Here is an 18,757-nt window from a genome sequence, read left to right on the forward strand (position 1 = left end):
ATACAAATACATTTATTTACTAACTATATGTAATACAGTCTGTATTACATATAGTTAGTAAATAAATGTAACAGTTTTATATGTAAATAAAAATGTTATAAATTATTTTATGAGTTTTATTACTCGATACATGTTGAAATATATGTTAAACTTTTAAGTACTCAATCAAATCAAAATAAACTTTATTTAAGTAGGCTTTTACAAGCACTTTTGAATCGTCATTTAACAATTAAGTGAAGCTCTCACCGGTTCGGAAAGTAGATTCCACTGAGAAGAACCGGCAAGAAACTCAGTAGTTACTGTTTTATAACATTTAAAAATACAAAGTCATGTTTGTTAAATACAATTATTTAAATTGATATATCCTGCGTGGAAGTCAACAGGTGTCTCACAGACGGTGGAAAAGCAAATATGAGCCTTATTTCGGCGCCTTTAAAGTTACCCGCGCGCCCTTCCCTGTAGCTTCGGGATCGAAGGCGACGATTGATCAGTCGAGCCAATTATAGTATACAGGGTTATTGGTAACTCGATGTATATCCGTTAGGAGAGGTTAGGGGTGACTATTTGCAATAATTTTAACCCCCATATGCATAATCCAAAAGTAAAACATTTTTGAGTTATTACGTTTTTTAGATTTTTTAAAAATTTGTCAAAAATGCAACTTCAAAAATTTATTTAAAAAAAAGTATCAATTAAAATCTGTTTTTTTTTTTCTTTTGTTTTATAAAAAAACGATTAAACACTGGATATTTGTCAATATTTAAACAATAATTATCGGTCCAAATTTAAAAATGCCAGATGGAAAACGAATTTATTTCATTATTTTTTTTGATTTTTGTTTTGACATTGTACGGATATACGTGGAGTTACCAATAACCCTGTATATGTATTATCAATGAGTCGAAGTCACAACATTGTTGGAAATCCTCGAGGTCAACCCAAAACATTCAACGACTCGGAATCTTTGCGGCTGAAACAGTTTGACACGACGATGATTAATACAATTGTTAAATCAAAAACATTTGCACAAAGTATAAAAATCTAAATAAAGTTGAACTAATACTAACCGATCGTGAAGAAATGAAAGCTTTCCTAAAAAGAGCGGAATATACGTTTTTTAGATTAGTACCTAATAAATGTTGATCTCATACGAAAATGTTGTTTTTTACATTTCCTTAGTAAATGAAGAATAAATAGATCATATTGCAATTAAATAATGTGAATTTTAGTAAATATTAAGAATTAATTTCGGTTTTTTATCATCATTAATGATCTGACTAAACCACCTCAGTGTGGCTTAACAATTTCGCTGATGAGCTTGTCCCTATTGATTACAGTTCTCTAACTTCTACGCCAGCCTCACTTTGGATGAAATGGATGTCCCCTTTTCTTTTTTTGAGCCTCAATATGCGTTAGATGGTTTATCTGATTCTACTCTTGGGGAAGACGGCGTTCCTTACTCTTTTATTTTTAAATTAAACGAAAAATTGTTTTTTAAATATAATGAACTCGGTTTTTATAAAGGGAATTGTCCCGCAACCTTGGAAGACACAAATTGTTATTCCGATTCTTAAGCCGGGTAAAAACCCTTCAGATTCAAACTCAAACTCAAACTCAAATTCCTTTATTCAATAGAAAAGCATCATACTAACTTATTGATTGTCAAATAAACACTACCACCGGTTCGAAAAAAGGAACACCCTGACCTGAGAAGAACCGGCGGAAGAAACTCAGCGGGTTCTTTTTTTTTGTTATTTTTTTTGTCAACTTAATAAGATACATCTACTATGTATATATAATATATGATTAGAAATAGCCAGGAGGCGATCGTTTCATTCCCAAGGTGTGCTATCAAACATAAACTCGCCAATTGTATAGTAACATTTTGCACACAAGCGTTCCTTAACAATTTTTTTAAATTTGGCAACGGAAGCATTTTGAACGCTTTCTGGGATCCTATTGTAGAAGCGTATACATTGCCCCACAAAAGAGTCTGACACCACACTGACTCTATGCAGTCGAGTAACAGGAGTAACAAGATTGTGTTTGTTCCTTGTACCAATGTTATGAGAATCACATTTTCTCATAGATTGCAACTCATACAGACCTATAGCTTTATCATCAACTTTAGCTAAGATCACTGAACATCTTTTGAAGAATCGCCAGGAATGGTTAATGGAAAGCGGAAATATACTTGCTCCCTCTCAATTGTGCTTTCGGAAGGGGTTGAGCACCATTGATAATCTCGAATTTTTAATTATCGAATTGCCTTTGCTAAGGGATCTTGATATATCTTCTACATATGATAATGTCCTTCTTCCGTTACTCAGACAGAAAATGCAACAGCTGAGTATTCCACCGAGGATTGTGCATCTCACATATAGTCTGTTAACTTGCAGATCCATAACGGTAAGACACCAACACCACTTCACACCCAGACTTGTCTGGAAAGGTCTTCCTCAAGGCTCAGTACTCAGTCCTCTGCTTTATAGCGTATACACTCATGACCTCAATTTGTCTGTTAACAATTTTTGCAACATACTCCAGTACGCTGATGACACTGTTTTGTATTTTTAATTCTAACTTCATTGAAAATTTAACGTTTCGATTAAACTCTGCTTTGCATTACCTATTACAATGGCTCTCTGACCATGGCTTATCGCTGTCGATAACTAAAAGTCGAGCAGTGATATTTACTAAAAAGAAACAAACTCAAACTCAAACTCAAATAACTTTATTCAATATAGAAGCATTACACTTTCTTATTGATGGTCAATTGAAACACTACCACCGGTTCGGAAAGAAAATACCCTGACCTGAGAAGAACCGGCGAAAGAAACTCAGCGGGTTTTTTTTATTGTTTGTCTTATGTATTATATAAATAAACAATTTAATATAAGATGAAATAGCCAGGAGGCGATCGTTTCATTCCCAAGGTGTGCTATCGATCATAAACTCATTAATTGTATAATAACCTTTTGCACACAAGCGTTCCTTAATATTTTTTTTTAATTTGGCAACAGAGGCATTTTGAACGCTTTCTGGGATCCTGTTGTAAAACCGTATACATTGCCCCACAAAGGAGTTACTGACTCTACGCAGTCGAGTAACAGGAGTAACAAGTTTATGTTTGTTCCTTGTACTAATGTTATGAGTATCACATTTTCTCATGAAATCATTAATATTTTTTCGTACATACATAACATTAGAGAATATATATTGAGAAGCAACAGTCAATATCTTGATTTCTTTAAATTTATTCCTTAACGATTCTTTAGCTCCTAGGTTATAGATTGCAAACGTAAACATAACATACCTACCTACCTAACTTTAATTTGCTTTATGAGGGACAACGCATCAATTTTGTAGACAAAATAAAATTTCTTGGTATTATTCTCGATCAACGACTGAACGGAATTTCACACTCTGACCATTTAGCCAAGAAATGTGAAAAGTCGATTAATATCTTTAGAGCAGTATCTGGAGTTGGGTGGGGAGCTCACCCTTATACATTGAAACTGATCTATAACGCAATAGTTCGTAGTCATTTGGACTATGGACTATTAATTTGTTCTAGATCCTTTCAATAAATCTGCTTCAGAAAAATAAAACAAAATTCAATATAAATGTTTTCGTTTAATTTTGGGTGCGATAAAATCCACCACTACTAATGCTCTGCAGGTTGAGTGTGTTGACCCTCCTGTACATATGAGGAGGCAATATTTATGTGACCACTTTGTCATCAAATTGTTACAGCTATCTTCACATTCTCTTTTGCCCAGATTAAAAAAATTATCCCACCTTTGCAACCCGGACAGTTCGAATAAACAGTTTCTCCTCATTCCTATTAAACAGTTTCCTTAAATATGCCAACCTTCCTCATCCCCTAACCACTTTTCCTTCTAATCCTCTTTTTTCCACCTCCTTTAAGGCTCTTTTATTTAATTCTCTTATAATCACAAACCTCGGTTTCATGAAAGGTTCTTCAGATACTACTGTCCAATTTCAAATAATTTTTCATCAAAATTGGCCAAATCGCTATATATACTGATGCCTCTAAACTCTCAACATTCAGATGCGTTAGCGCAGCTTGTTGGATACCTAAATATAAAATAGCTCTTCTATTCAAATGTCCCCCAGAAACTTCTGTATTTTCTGGTGAGGCTATTGCTTTACTGGAAGCTATTAAGTACGCCTAGTCACACAGTATACCACAGTCAACTATTTTATGTGACTCCTTAAGTTGTTTGTTGGCCATTAAAGAAACTCATTTTCGTAGCCAATTAAGACTTTCTATCGTTTTTAAGATCAGAGAGGCTCTGTTGTCCTGTCATCAACAGGGTCTACAAGTTTTGCTTGTCTGGATTTCAAGTCATTCAGGCATTATTGGAAACGAGATGGCTGACTCATATGCAAAATCTGCTATACAATTTGGTTCATCGGAGCATTTTGCCGCTAGAGATTTGTTCACTCTTGCTAAAGTTAAATTGGATCAATCCTGAACCTGTTTTTAGATTTTATCAAAATCGGTTACGGTTTTTCATTTCAATGGCCGAGGCGTAATCGACAGATAGTGGAAATGAACCAACGATCAGCGTGCCTGAGAAACGAAAATTGATAATTGACTTATAACATCCAGAGGAACAGTTAAAAAAGGCTACCTTCTATTTTTTTTTTTTATTAAAACCTAGATTATAAAGCATTTCTTTCAATTTCACTTTTCGAAATTTCAATATAAACATTTAAAATGTGACATAACAAAAGTATAAAAAAAATAATATAAAATGCAATATAAAGTAAACGCGTAAACGCTTACGCCGTTAAGTGCGCGGAAATCTTTCCTATAGTTATACTTTTTAAACAAATATTTATGTTAATAATCATAATTAAATACGGCTTAAAGATCGAACATAAATATATAGATTTTTATCTATAAATTATTAATACTCGCACTTATAAATAACATGAAACGATTTAAATGTTCATTACTAAATCGTTGACGGTAACTGAAATTAGAATTGACTAATATATGTTATAAAATATATATTGTAATAGTAATAATTAATAGTTATTATAATTTTATTATAAAGACAAAACCGGTAATGAAAATTCCCTTCAACAAATACCGGTAAGGGATACAAATAACTTGAAAGGGGCAACATTAGTAACTGTCAAGTTTCCAATAAAAATAAAGAAATAGTAGTAAATATTTTTCGTGCTTGTTTTTTTAATTCTTATTTAATATTTTATTCGAGACTTTAATAAATACAACCATAACTAAAATGTTGTTATTATATTAAGTATCTGTTAATATAGAAAAGTGTTTCATTCATAGTAAAAGCGTGGTGAGTATTTAATAATATTTTTGTTATTTCTAACCTTGTTTACGGTGCTTTTGCGCGCGAAATCTGTTATTGAATGAAAACGTACTATGTAACTGTCAAAATAATTATTTAAAAGCACAAAATAATGATATGTTAAGTGACCAAAAATAATAATTGTGGCGGCTTATTCGCTAAATCGCTTCGCATTGTGTCGGCGTTTTAGTCTCGTTCGGTGTTGCATAATGGGCTTTATGTACTGTGTAATACGGTCGAAATGTAGTTGCGATTTAAAAACGATATAGAAGGACCAGAATAAGGACGCCCAACAAGTTATTTAGTGAATGCTATGCCGATTAGAAATGTACACATATTAATTGTTTTAATCTGTGATATTTTATTGCTTGTTATTAAATAAATTATTAATAATATTGTTTTATTGTTATAATTAATTTGTTTTTAATTTAAATATTAACTAAACAAAATTTAGCAAATTTAAAATAAAATCAATTTTTAAATAATATAAATAAAAGTTTAGATACTAATAACAGAAAAATATTTTCATACAAATAATAAAAAAAGTAGGTAATGGATTTTATTATCATTCTTACAAATTACAATATTAATAATAATAATTAATAAAACCATGTATTAATAATATGAACACTATGTGTATTGCAATTTCATATACCGGTATCATAATTAAAAAAAAAATAAACAATATAGTTTGTCAGATTTAAAAAAAATATTTTGCTGTAGTTACTATAATGCTTACATTTATGTTAACACTGAAACATTTGTAATAAAACATTGTGGGTTTTGCTTTGGTTCTGAAGCAGTATAGCATCATCATAGTATCTTGTATGTCTTGTAAGAATCTATTATAAATCTTTAAATTCTTAAATAGTATTTTACTTATATGTAATTTTTGTTACCTCGTATATGTACATAATTTTATAATTTAAACATTCAAAATTTATTTGGTGGTAGGGCTTTGTGCAAGCCTGCCTTGGTAGGAACCACCCACTCATCAGATATTCTACGGCTAAACAACAGTACGCAGTATTGTTGTGTTCCGGTTTGAAGGGTGAGTGAGCCAGTGTAACTACAGGCACAAGGGACTTAACATCTTAGTTCCCAAGGTTGGTGGCGCATTGACGATGAAATGTATAGTTAATATTTCTTACAGCATCATTGTCTATGGGTGATGGTGACCACTTACCATCAGGTGGCCCATATGCTCGTCCGACAACTTATTCCTTAAAAAAAAGACAAAGTTTTAATAGATAAACTTTTTAGAGAATATGTACCATTTAAATCGGACTAAAGTTTTAACCAACTATACAGCCCATATATAATACAAAAGTGTGTGTGAATACAGGTTCATTCTATGCATATAATAATGCATAATTCTCTCAATAATAATTTAATAAATAAATCCATCACAACCAGTTCAGGAGTACGACCTATGGCTTTACATGCATACATACATTAACTGAGGTATGATACAGGCCAATTTCTGCTCTGAGATGTTACTGAATTATTTTTCTGTATACTGTATAACTCTTATCGCCTGACTAGGAGTTAGAACACAGGACCTTCGGATATGTTAGCCTCTACATCTAGCTAGACTAAACGGCTGAACCGATGAACTAACTAATGAAATTTGGTATGAAGCAAAATTGAACTCTGCCTGACACATGACAAGCAACAACTTAACTCTAGACCAAAGTAATTAATAAAATAGTGTTACTTTGCTATTGTATATTTATAATAGGCTATTTGACTGGTTTTTAAAATCCATTTTATAGTATTTAGTAGAAGTTAAGGAACCCAGTAAAAGTTGATTTCTTTATTTATATATATTTTCTTTTAGTACATATTTGCCGAAAAATATCATATTAAAAATTCTATATTTAAATAGCTCTCAAAAACTCAACTTAGACAATATGGCGCTGCAATGGGGTCAGTGACGTCACTTTCTTGTATTTTAATTTGTCAGATAGCCTTAAAACATCTATAATATCAAATATCAATATGTACTCCTGTTTTTAGTTTCTAAGGATAATGAGTCAGAATTTTTATGGTTGGCGGCCGATTATATGGGCCACCTGATGCTACGTGGTCACCATCACCCATAGACAATGACGCTGTATGACATATTAACTATTCCTTACATCGCCAATGCGCCACCAACCTTGGCAACTAAGATGTAATGTCCCTTGTGCCTGTAGTTACACTGGCTCACCCTTCAAACTGGAACACAACAATACTGAGTACTGTTATTTGTATTTAAAAGCACAAATGACGTAATATATAAGTAAACCGAAATTATATATATAAGTATACCGAAAATAGTGGCTTAATTACTGGTGTACGATCGTTAAAAATTTGACGTTACAAATTTTCTGACTTATTTAATTTTTTTTTTTCAGCCGGCTATATGCATCTGAACCATGGTCAAGATATGCTGTGTAGACGGCTGCAACGATACAAAAGACGATGTTACATATTTTAAGTAAGTATATATGTATAATGAAGTATATAATCTGTCTAATTTCGTCGAAATTCTGCCATATGTGTATTCCACCAACCCGCATTGGTGGAATATGTTCCAAATCCTCTCGTTAATGGAAGAGGAGGCCTTAACCCTGCAGTGGGAAATTTACAGGCTGTTACTTTACTTTATAAAAGAAAATATATATGCATAACAAAAGCCAAATAAACGACATTTGACCTTGAATTGACGCGATATCATTGGTCGAGCCGAGATGGCCCAGTGGTTAGAGCGCGTGCATCTTAACCGATGATTGCGGGTTCGAAGGCAAGCACCACTATATATACATATGTGCTTCATTTGTGTTTATAATTCATCGTGCGCTCGAGAAAATCTGCATGTGCATTCCAACATTCCGCATTGTAACAGCGTGGCGTAATAATAATCCAAACTCTCTCCTTAATAGGAGAGGAGGCCTTAGCCCAGCAGTGGGCAATTTACAGCCTGTTTCTGTACTTACTGTGCATTGTTTTAGAGCTTGATCAATTTGTGGTATTCAGTATGAGAATGAATGGCGTTTTGGATATAGGTGAAGCTGTTATCGGAAGTTTGGAAGTGAAATTAAGGTGGATATAAGTAGTTTAGTAGAAGTAGGAATAAAGATAAACAAACGTTACCTTCAAGTATTTGTGCACTACTAAGAGCCCATGATTAACTTGCTGTGCCCGCAACCTTGTACGCCTTTGAATAAAACTAAAAAGAATATTATTGTAGCCTAAGTTACTCCCTCTTATATCAGTTATTAGCCAGCGAAAGTCCTGTCGAAATCGGTCCGGCCGTTCCAGAGATTAGCTGAACAAACAGACCGACAGACTGATAAAAATTAAAAAATGTTATTTTAGTATATGTACCGTGTATAGATACATATGCATTGAGTAAAAAGGGCTATTTTAATATTACAAACAGACACTCCGATTTTTTTATATGTATAAATATATCGCTATTTATAATACAACACTATTACACATTACTTATATACAGTTTAATTTTACGAAAGTTCCGATAACAGTTTCGTCGAAGTCCAAAATGTCACTTTTCTCAAATCCATAGTGAATATCACAGACTAATCGAGCTTTCGACCAATGAGATCGCGTCGATTTGCCGTTAAATGTTGTTTATTTGACTTTTATCCTCTTAAGATTGAAATCATTTCACTACATGTATAAAAAATAGTCGCTTGCCGCTGTCTGTTCCTATGTATGCTTAGATGTTTAAAACTACGCAACGGATTTTGATGCGGTTTTTTTTAATAGATAGAGTGATTCAAGAGAAAGGTTTTTGTGTATAATATAGTAAAGAAACACTGATAATTTTAGAAGTTTGTAATGTGATGTCGTAAATAAACAAATTATGTAGTATATATAGTATATATATATATATATATATATATATATATATATATATATATATATATATATAGTATCAGTATTGCCCCTGTGTGAAGTGGTGGGTCGCTAGTAGACTTAAATTGTATAAATCATCTAAAAAAATTAGCGGGTTCTAAGAACTATCGCGCACTGGTAACTTTTGTCACGGTGACTGTTTCGTCACTCTTGTCAAGTCCGTGAATATGTACAGATGCAGACACAAATGTTACGTCGTAACGTGCGCGCAACTCCATACTAATTCACGGACTCGACAAGAGTGACGAAACAGTCACCGTGACAAAAGTTGCCAGTGCGCGCAGTGCGTAAGTCGTCGCGCTAATTTTGAAACCCCATAACTCAAAGTCAAAACTCTGTATTTAAAAGAGAAGTATTTACACTTGCTTATTGATAGCCAAATATTTACCACCGATTCGGAATTTAACACCTCGGATCTGAGAAGAACCGGCGAAAGAAACTCAGCGGAATCTATTATTTTTTTTATTTTATGCTATATATCGGGTTAAGAAAAGGTTCGTCACCTTAAGATCTATTTTCGCGTGCTCAGTATGAGCGATAATCCGCTTTACCGATCGAGAATGACATATTGCGTCGCAATGATTCGATGTTTAGATTCAAAAGGTACTAAGAGTTTAAGACTTAATAAAGGAATTTGAAAACTGACTGAGAGTCGAGATGGCCCAGTGGTTAGAACGCGTGCATCTTAACCGATGATTGCGGGTTCAAACCCAGGCAAGCACCGCTGATGCATGTGCTTAATTTGTCTTTACAATTCATCTCGTGCTCAGCGGTGAAGGAAAACATCGTGAGGAAACCTGCATGTGACAAATTTCATAAAAATTCTGCCACATGTGTATTCCACAAACCCTCATTGGAACAGCGTGGTAGAATATGTTTCAAACCTTCTCCTCACCCTTTGAGGAGGCCTTTAGCCCAGCAGTGGGAATTTACAGGCTGTTGTTGTTGTTGTTGTTGAAAACTGACGGTTTTTTATGCTGAATGTAAAATTAGAAACATTTTCGTTATTTGAAACAATTCCAGGTTTCCCAACAGTCGTACACTCCGACGCAGATGGTTGGACGCGTTCACGCCGTCCGAGAAGGTGACCATCGATTCGGTGGTATGCAGTCGCCACTTCCTGGAGGGTCAGTACGAGCTGATGAGAGGCAAGAAGCGGCTGAAGGCGAAAGTGGTACCTAGTGTGTTCGCTGAAGTAAGTATTACATTATCATTGTCTTTAACGTTTTTAAACAAACCCTATGATTGATTAAATAAAAAAATATATATAACACGAATGACTAACCTATACTTTACAGATCTTTATTTATTTATAATTTAACACAGTTACCATCTCTACATAACTTTAATCGGTTACAAGAATATTTCAATACATAGATATGTAAGAACAGTAAATACCACGACCGATACAAACAGACTCGACCGACAGACAACCGAACATTAAACCGTTACTAAGCGTTCTGCCGTATTTATGTGATTCCGATCGGTCCTGGTTGAAAAGAGGGTAGTTCTTGTAAGATTTGTTTAATTTATATCTTGCTCAATTATACTGATTCTCATTCTAGCAGCCTTCTTAACAAGTCAAAGATATTTTTTTTAAATTCTCTGATTATTAATTTGTTATTTTATCATTAGTATATTGTTAAATGTATGTTATATGTATATATTTATAATATATATTTATGTAAGTGTGTGTATGTTTATATATATATATATGTGTGTATATATATGTATGTATGTGTGTATTTGTATAATGTAATTCGATATAAGGATGGCTTTATGCATCTACTGTACGCTCTTTCTTGCACGTGCTAAGGTTGGCTGGTAGATAAGGCTATATAGCTTTAAGCTCGCCTTTTGCTTAATTTATTTTTTTGTTAAATAGTTGTGCAATAAAGTGAATAAATAAATAAATAAATAAATAATGAGCCGAGATGGCACAGTTGTTAGAACGCGTCTATCTTAACAGAAAAAAATATTTTACAGTTTTTATTTGAATTGTACGTGAACAATGTTGTAGTTGTTAAAATGTTTTTGCTGTCCATACATATGGAATATATTGTTGGAATAATACAAAAACTCTCCTCACAATCAATACTTTATCTCTCCTGATGTCGTTCGCAATCATAACTGATACACGAATGATTATTTTGCTCGATCCTTCCAATTCGACGATTAAAGTGAGAATGACCATTTCTAGGCTTACTCCTAGTATTTAAAGTTTACACGCCCCTCCTCCGACGGTAGCAACATCCGGTTTCGATCCATTTTAAAAACAATTTAGTCAAAACCGGATGTTGACAATCAACGCAAATTGTAACAACTATTTAAATCGAATTATTTATGCTGATAATACATTAATACATTGAAACAATAAAATATGATCATATTAAAATAAATATGCTAACAATATTTCGTTTATTAAAACAAAATCAATTATAACGTTTTTTTAATACATATTTATAATCTAATAAGGTGACTTTCATATCGACCAATCAAAATGGCTGACCAATGATCTAACCAAGCGTCCTTAACCCACAGGATCAACAGAGGTCACCGAAAAACGCTGCAAACGATGGCGAGACGAACGAAGACATTGCCGCCGAAACGAATGAAAGCGCCACAGATACACAAAAACCAAACAGCCATAATGACGACACGCAAACTCCAGCCGGTACCGTCGACAGCGAACTCTGTAACGGTATAGTTAGAAGGTAAGATGATAAAACGGATTTCATTATGTAACCGATGATTGTGGGTTCAAACCCATTGTAACCCTGTATATGGGCTTGATTTGTGTTTATAATTCATCTCGTGCTCGGTGAAGGAATCATTCGCGAGGAAACCTGCATTTGTCTAATTTTATTTAAGTGTAAGAAACACTAACCATTCCTTACATCGCCAATGGCCACCAACCTTGGGAACTAAGATGTTATCTCCCTTGTTCCTGTAGTTACACTGTTATAGTTACATTTTATTGCGGAAAATAAAATAACTGGTGGTAAAATCACTTGGTGGTAGGGCTTTGTGCAAGCCCGTCTGGGTAGGTACCACCCACTCATCAGTTATTCTACCGCCAAATAACAGTACGCAGTATTGTTGTGTTCCGGTTTGAAGGGTGAGTCGGTGTAACTACAGGCACAAGGGTCATAGCATCTTAGTTCCCAAGGTTGGTGGCACATTGACGATGTAAGGAATGGTTAATGTTTCTTACAGCGTCATAGTCTATGGGTGATGGTGACCGCTTACTATCAGGTGGCCCATATGCTCGTCCGTCGTCGGTGAGTTAACTTACCATTAATTTCAATCCTTTACTGATATATATTAATATATCCCCCAACAGAACAGATCCAAACGTAACAGCCATCGATTCAGAAGCGAACAATGATATAGAGGAGATCATCACGAATTATCACATAAAACAGATAAGACCGTTGAACGTGCCAAGAGATACCAGTGATGTGGATAGTGGTGGGATTGGTGACGTCATGGAAAGTCACCAAACGGACAAATCACAAGAGATGATACAAGATCAGGATTTGGTATTTGGTGATGATGAAATGAGAGTCATTGATGTTGATAACATCCAGGATCCAGTTTTCATCGAAGTTGGCGTTGATAAAGGTAAGGATTTTGATGTTTAATACAATGACATTATACTTACAGCGTCATTGTCTATGGGTGATGGTGACCACTTACCATCAGGTGGCCCATATGCTCGTCCGCCAACCTATACCATAAAAAATAAAACGTCAACCATCGTTGACTTTATTGAAGACCTCTGTAAGGTGAACAAAACTAGTATGAAATAGCTAGCTAGCGTTTGCAATGTAAGCGCAAAAATGTGTTTATATACGACATCAAATTAGAAACATCTAAAATTATTAGTGTCATTACTATATTGTGTATGTATTATAAAAAAAACCCCATTAAAATCCGTTGCGTTTTAAAGATCTAATTGTAATTATGATCTAGCTACCCGTTCTTTCACACAGGTAGAATTATGGTCTACATAAAAGATTTACATGGAATTGCAAACAAATAAATAAAAAATGTTCTTTTTTCTTTCTAAGTTATAATTTCGGGCTTTACTTCAATTTGAGAGGGAATGGAACATTATCATTACACAGTATAAAACAAAGTCGCTTATCGTTGTCTGTCCCTATGTATGCTTAGATCTTTAAATTACAGTTTTTTTTAATAGATAGAGTGATTCTAGAGGCAGGTATATACATATAATACATGGACAATATAGTATAGAAACACTGATAATTTTAGAAGTTTCTAATGTGATGTCGTATATAAACAAATTCTGTAGTATATTTGGTATCAGTATTGCACCCGTGCGAAGTTTGGTCGCTAGTAAAAGTCTAATTTGTTTGTTGTATAGCAGGTGATCAGGATCAGACGAACCAGGATTGTCTGATGCTGCTCGAAAGCGTGCAGTGCGAGGTTGACCCCAGCAGCCTCATGTTCCAGGACAATGACATCGAGACCGACGCTGACACCAGCTCGGATGTCGTGGATTTGGGAGAGAAGTAAGTAAATATGGCGGCTGAGGATTTTACTGTGTTCTATGTACAGTGAAACCTGGTTAAGTGAGACTTCAAGGGACCTGCAGTGCTGTTTCACTTGTAGAGGTATTCCACTTACCCGGTGTCTCAGATACCCAGGTATAAATAAATACCTGTCTCAGATATAGAGGCACGATCATAAAATATAATAATGTGTTAAGAAAATATAGAAAAAGACTAAGTTAGCGAACAAACAACCGATGTTATCTCGGTTACAGAGGTTTATGCCCATAAACAGAGTCGGATTTAAAGGTCTGGAGGCCCCCGGGCCACAAAGTAGTGGGGGCCCTAGACAAACAGAAGCGTGAACAACCTAATAATTATATCATCATGAATTAATTACTTTTTTATTTCAATCAGTAAGCTATAATTTATTTACTTGTATCGTTAACTTTTAAAATATTAAATAATAACATTATTATAATTTGACTATATCTCGGTATTTGTTAACTTGCTGAAAACTGTGGCCCCCACTGATGTGGAGGCCCCAGGGCAGTTGCCCCGGTTGCCCTCCCCTGCACATAAAATTTACTTGCTGCCTCATTTATAGAGGTAACTGTGATGATAAAACAAAATAACGAATTCCAGTTATAGAGGTTTGCTTTGTCCCACTAACAGAGGTAATTAAATGCCAAAGTGATGGGACCACAGCATGAGTTGCAGTTATGGAGGTATTTCCACTTAAACAAGTTTCACTTAACCAATTTTCACTGTATATGTAGACACGATTGAGAACATAAAACGAAATAAAATAAATAATCAAAAGCAGTAGTTCCCAAATTTATTTTTGTCGTGGACCACTTTCAAAATTTTATTGGTTTCGGTGAATGCTGCTACATTTCTACCACATTCTTAAAGTCGCCATACAATATATAAATTGTGTTGCTTCTGAGTTATGTCCGTATATTCTGATAGGTAAAATAAAAACAAAAACTGGTACACTTTCTAACACTTTACATATTAAAAGAATAGAATTACACGAAAAAAAGTAATAAGGTAATATAAACTATGCTTACATTTTTGCTCTTTACTATCAAAAGCAAATAAATTATCGTGGACCCCCATTAACATCTTATGGACCCCCATTTTTTATTCACGCCTACGTACACCCCCATCATGTCTCTCGTGTACCCTGGGGGTCCATCTGGAACACTTTGGGAATCACTGATCTAAACTATTAATGTAAACAAATCTTGTTGCGGGATCCCGTGCTAATAGGAACTTTTTACTATTAAGTGTAGTTATAGCTTAATATAAATAAGTATGGTTAGCAAAACAATGTGTTTGAATTTTTGTTTTAAGTAAAAACTTAATAACGATTGCCCTGTTAATTGTAAGAGATGCATAAAAAGAGTCGAGATGGCCCAGTGGTTAGAACGCGTGCATCTTAACCGATGATTGCGGGTTCAAACCCAGGCAAGCACCGCTGATTCATTTGCCTAATATGTCTTTATAATTCATCTCGTGCTCAGCGGTGAAGGAAAACATCGCGAGGAAACCTGCATGTGACAAATTTCATAGAAATTCTGCCATGTATATTCCACCAACCCGCATTGGAACAGCGTGGTTGAATATGTTCCAAACCTTCTCCTCAAAGGGAGAGGAGGCCTTTAGCCCAGCAGTGGGAAGTTACAGGCTGTTGTTGTTGTGACCCGAGACAGCGAGTGCATTGTGTCGTAGTATACGTAATTAAAGTCGCTTACGTCCTTTTAGCACTTGTTGCAATACATAATGCGTTATTTTACACATGTTACGTAATTGTAAGGGATATGATATAAAAATATATATTTAATCTACAGAAAAGAAGATCCGATAAGCCTTTTAACGTCGAGCGACGAAGATGAGGTAATAATCGAGGAGCCGCACATCGACACAGTCGAAGTCTCCGACGAAACCGACGAAGACGACATGCCGTTAGTGAAGCTGGTCGACAAGAGGCCGAAGAAGGCGAAGAGGTCGAAATCGAAGACGAAAACGAAAGCAAAGAAGTCCCTGCACTCTGAAGATAACATCGCGAAGATAATGTGGGGCCTGTACGAGTACTACTGTGTCGAGTGCCACTTCAGGACTACAAGCAAATCGGAGTTCAAAAAGCACGCCACAGAGCATCCAACTGTAATACAGATCTGCCAGATGTGCGGCTACACCACAGCCAGTAAAGCTCAGTTCGCGAGGCACAAGCGAAAACATCAAGATGAAAAGAAATTTAAGTGTCACCTCTGCGATTACAAGGCGAGGCACAACATGAGCCTCATATATCACCTCCAGTCGCACGATAGTGTGCGTTTAGTGAATGCGAAGCGAGGCTTCAGGTGCGAGAAGTGCGGGTACCAGTCGGGCGTGAAGACCAGCCTCTTGAAGCACATACGTCTGTGCACGACTGGCACTAAGATGTATGTGTGTGGGAAGTGTAGTTATGAGACTAAGAGGAAGTCTGATCTGAGGAGGCACAAGCTGAGACGCCATAAGGAGGCTGATGAGGACGATGACTATGTACCTCCCAATTGGTCATAATTGTTTGTGTATGTCGAATGTTGCCGAGATAATCTGTTCTACAAAAGTATTTTGATTCTCTTATTTGGGTCTCTTGTCAAGATTTTTTTTGACGACCTCCGTGGTCGAATGTTATGTACACCGGTTTTCATGGGTACGCCACTCCGAGGTCCCGGGTTCGTCCGGCCGAGTCGATGTAGATTACCATTAGTTTTCTATGTTGCCTTGGGTCTGGCTGTTTGTGATGCCGTCGTTACTTCTGAGTTTCCATAACACAAGTGCTTCAGCTACTTACATTGGGATCAGAGTAATGTATGTGATGTTGTCTCATAAACTATAAACTATATGTCGAATGTTAGGTTAGGTTTAAAGATTTATTCTCATAAAGACAATCACATCACTTACACGAGAATACAAGTGAAAATATAAATACAAACAATTTGCAGACATTCGTTGTCGTACTTACATTTATCGTTTTTGGAAACAACATACAAATCATTAAATAATACATAAACAAAAATCTCGATTTGCAAATACCATTACTCCATTTACATACTCAGACAGATGTGTTTGCAATAATGTAATGAGACGGTTGCCTTCTAAATTTATCTAGCGAATGTTGCCAAGATAATCTGTTCTACAGAAGTATTTTGGTTCTCTTATTTGGGTCTCTTATTAAGATTTCATAAGTGGGAGATCTGAGCATACAGTAATTTATAATGATGGATTTGATGATGACGAGTAACCGTTGTCACATCTAAACAACTATGAATATCATTCTGGTACGTCAAAGCATCCAAAGTACAGCTATATTATTCGCTGTCTCTCTTTAACTTTACAGTAACCCATATGTGAGAAAGAGATGCAGCGAACGTCACATTTCATCTCTTTCTTGCATATCGTACAATGTTAAGTTAAACAGAGACAGCGATATCTGATTTTGGATATCAACACCGTTATTTAATCAAAATATACGTTACACAACCGATGTCCCCCCACTTAGAGGGGGTTTTGGAAGGTTAGCTTTTTTTATAAATATGAGACAACATCACATACATTACTCTGATCCCAATGTAAGTAGCTAACGCACTTGTGTTGGAAAATCAGAAGTAACGATACTACAAACACCCAGACCCGAGACGACATAGAAAACTAATGATAATCTACATCGACTCGGCCGGACGAACCCGGGACCTCCCAGTCAAATAGCCTATTAAAGCAATCTCTGCCAGCATTACAAGACAAGGAAGGTCTCATTTTGAAAGTGTTTTTTCAATTATAAAGATCATATAGTCATTTGCAATGAAACTTTGAACGTTATTGTGTATTACAAAAGTGAATCTAAGTTGAAGTGAGCTTTAAACCAAGCGGCAACTTAATTTTAGTGGATTTTATTTGTGATTCATCTCGTGCAGTGGAAACACTGTAAGGAAATCACTCTATAAAACAGCAATGGCTTTAGCCATAAGGCCTCCACGAGAAAGGGGCCTCAAATATAGAAAAAAAATCTACAGTCATAAAAAACTTCTTTAAATGATTTCAATATTTTTTAGCTTATGTTGATTGAAAATATATTATAAATTTGTTTTGTCTAATTTAATACAGATTGAGGCCCCCACTTCGTTTTAGCCATGCCTTTAAATCCGGCATTTGGATCCACAAATTTGACTAGCCGTTCCCACGCGTGGGTCATAAGTACTGTACCCGTGGGACAAAAATTGAAGAATCAATAAGGTATACTAACTTAAAGACTAAGTCCAGTATTTTGTAAATAATTAATTTAAAAATGTTACAGTAATAATACTAATACGCCACTCGTTCGAAGAAATCCGAAAAAATCTAGAGAAATCTATCGAAATCAAAACGCTGTAAATATAATTAATGCTAATGTACCTTGAAATTTAACTCGTCCATTGCTCAGCAGACTTGCTACGGACTGCAGTATTGTGTATAGTACGACGCAACTTAGATGTCGCATCGGCAAAATTCGTAAAACCGATCACATCCGAATGGAGTACGCTATCCCAAATTATCAATATTTATTTCTCACGCGAATATGATCTTTACACAAAGGTAATAACTTGTAATATCATACGACCTAATATATTCGTCGATTCGACGCGTCGCTTTACACGCACTCGCTGTCTCGGGTCGAACTGACGCGGGAATCTATAGCGACGAATAGCGTCGAGTGGCGCGATAGGGAGCTGTTTCTGTTGGTTGTGAATCGGCAGTGATCGGTTTTATTGAATTTGCCGATGCTACATCTAAGTTGTGTTGTACTCTACGATATTTTTGGTATTAAAAATGTGTTTGTATGTTTTAAGTTTTTGAACAGCGCAGGTCGCTGTAATAAGTTTTTTTTGTAATGTATTTGTAAATATGTTGTAAATAAAATCCATCCAAGTT

At 35.2% G+C, this 18,757-nt stretch overlaps 1 protein-coding gene across 1 annotated transcript; it reads left to right on the top strand.

Annotated features, from left to right (window-relative positions):
* Nucleotides 1-5,191: 5,191 nt before the first annotated feature.
* Nucleotides 5,192-16,519, top strand: LOC124541519 (zinc finger Y-chromosomal protein 1-like). The gene is made up of 7 exons (XM_047119435.1): nucleotides 5,192-5,345; nucleotides 7,757-7,839; nucleotides 10,305-10,476; nucleotides 11,823-11,995; nucleotides 12,625-12,905; nucleotides 13,672-13,819; nucleotides 15,655-16,519. Exons 2-7 carry the CDS (start codon nucleotides 7,778-7,780, stop codon nucleotides 16,367-16,369), a joined length of 1,551 nt encoding a protein of 516 aa, XP_046975391.1. The 5' UTR covers nucleotides 5,192-5,345; nucleotides 7,757-7,777; the 3' UTR covers nucleotides 16,370-16,519.
* The last annotated feature ends 2,238 nt before the right edge of the window (nucleotides 16,520-18,757 follow it).

This window comes from Vanessa cardui, chromosome 28 (assembly GCF_905220365.1).
Source record: "Vanessa cardui chromosome 28, ilVanCard2.1, whole genome shotgun sequence".
In the NCBI taxonomy this organism is placed as follows: Eukaryota; Metazoa; Arthropoda; class Insecta; order Lepidoptera; family Nymphalidae; genus Vanessa; species Vanessa cardui.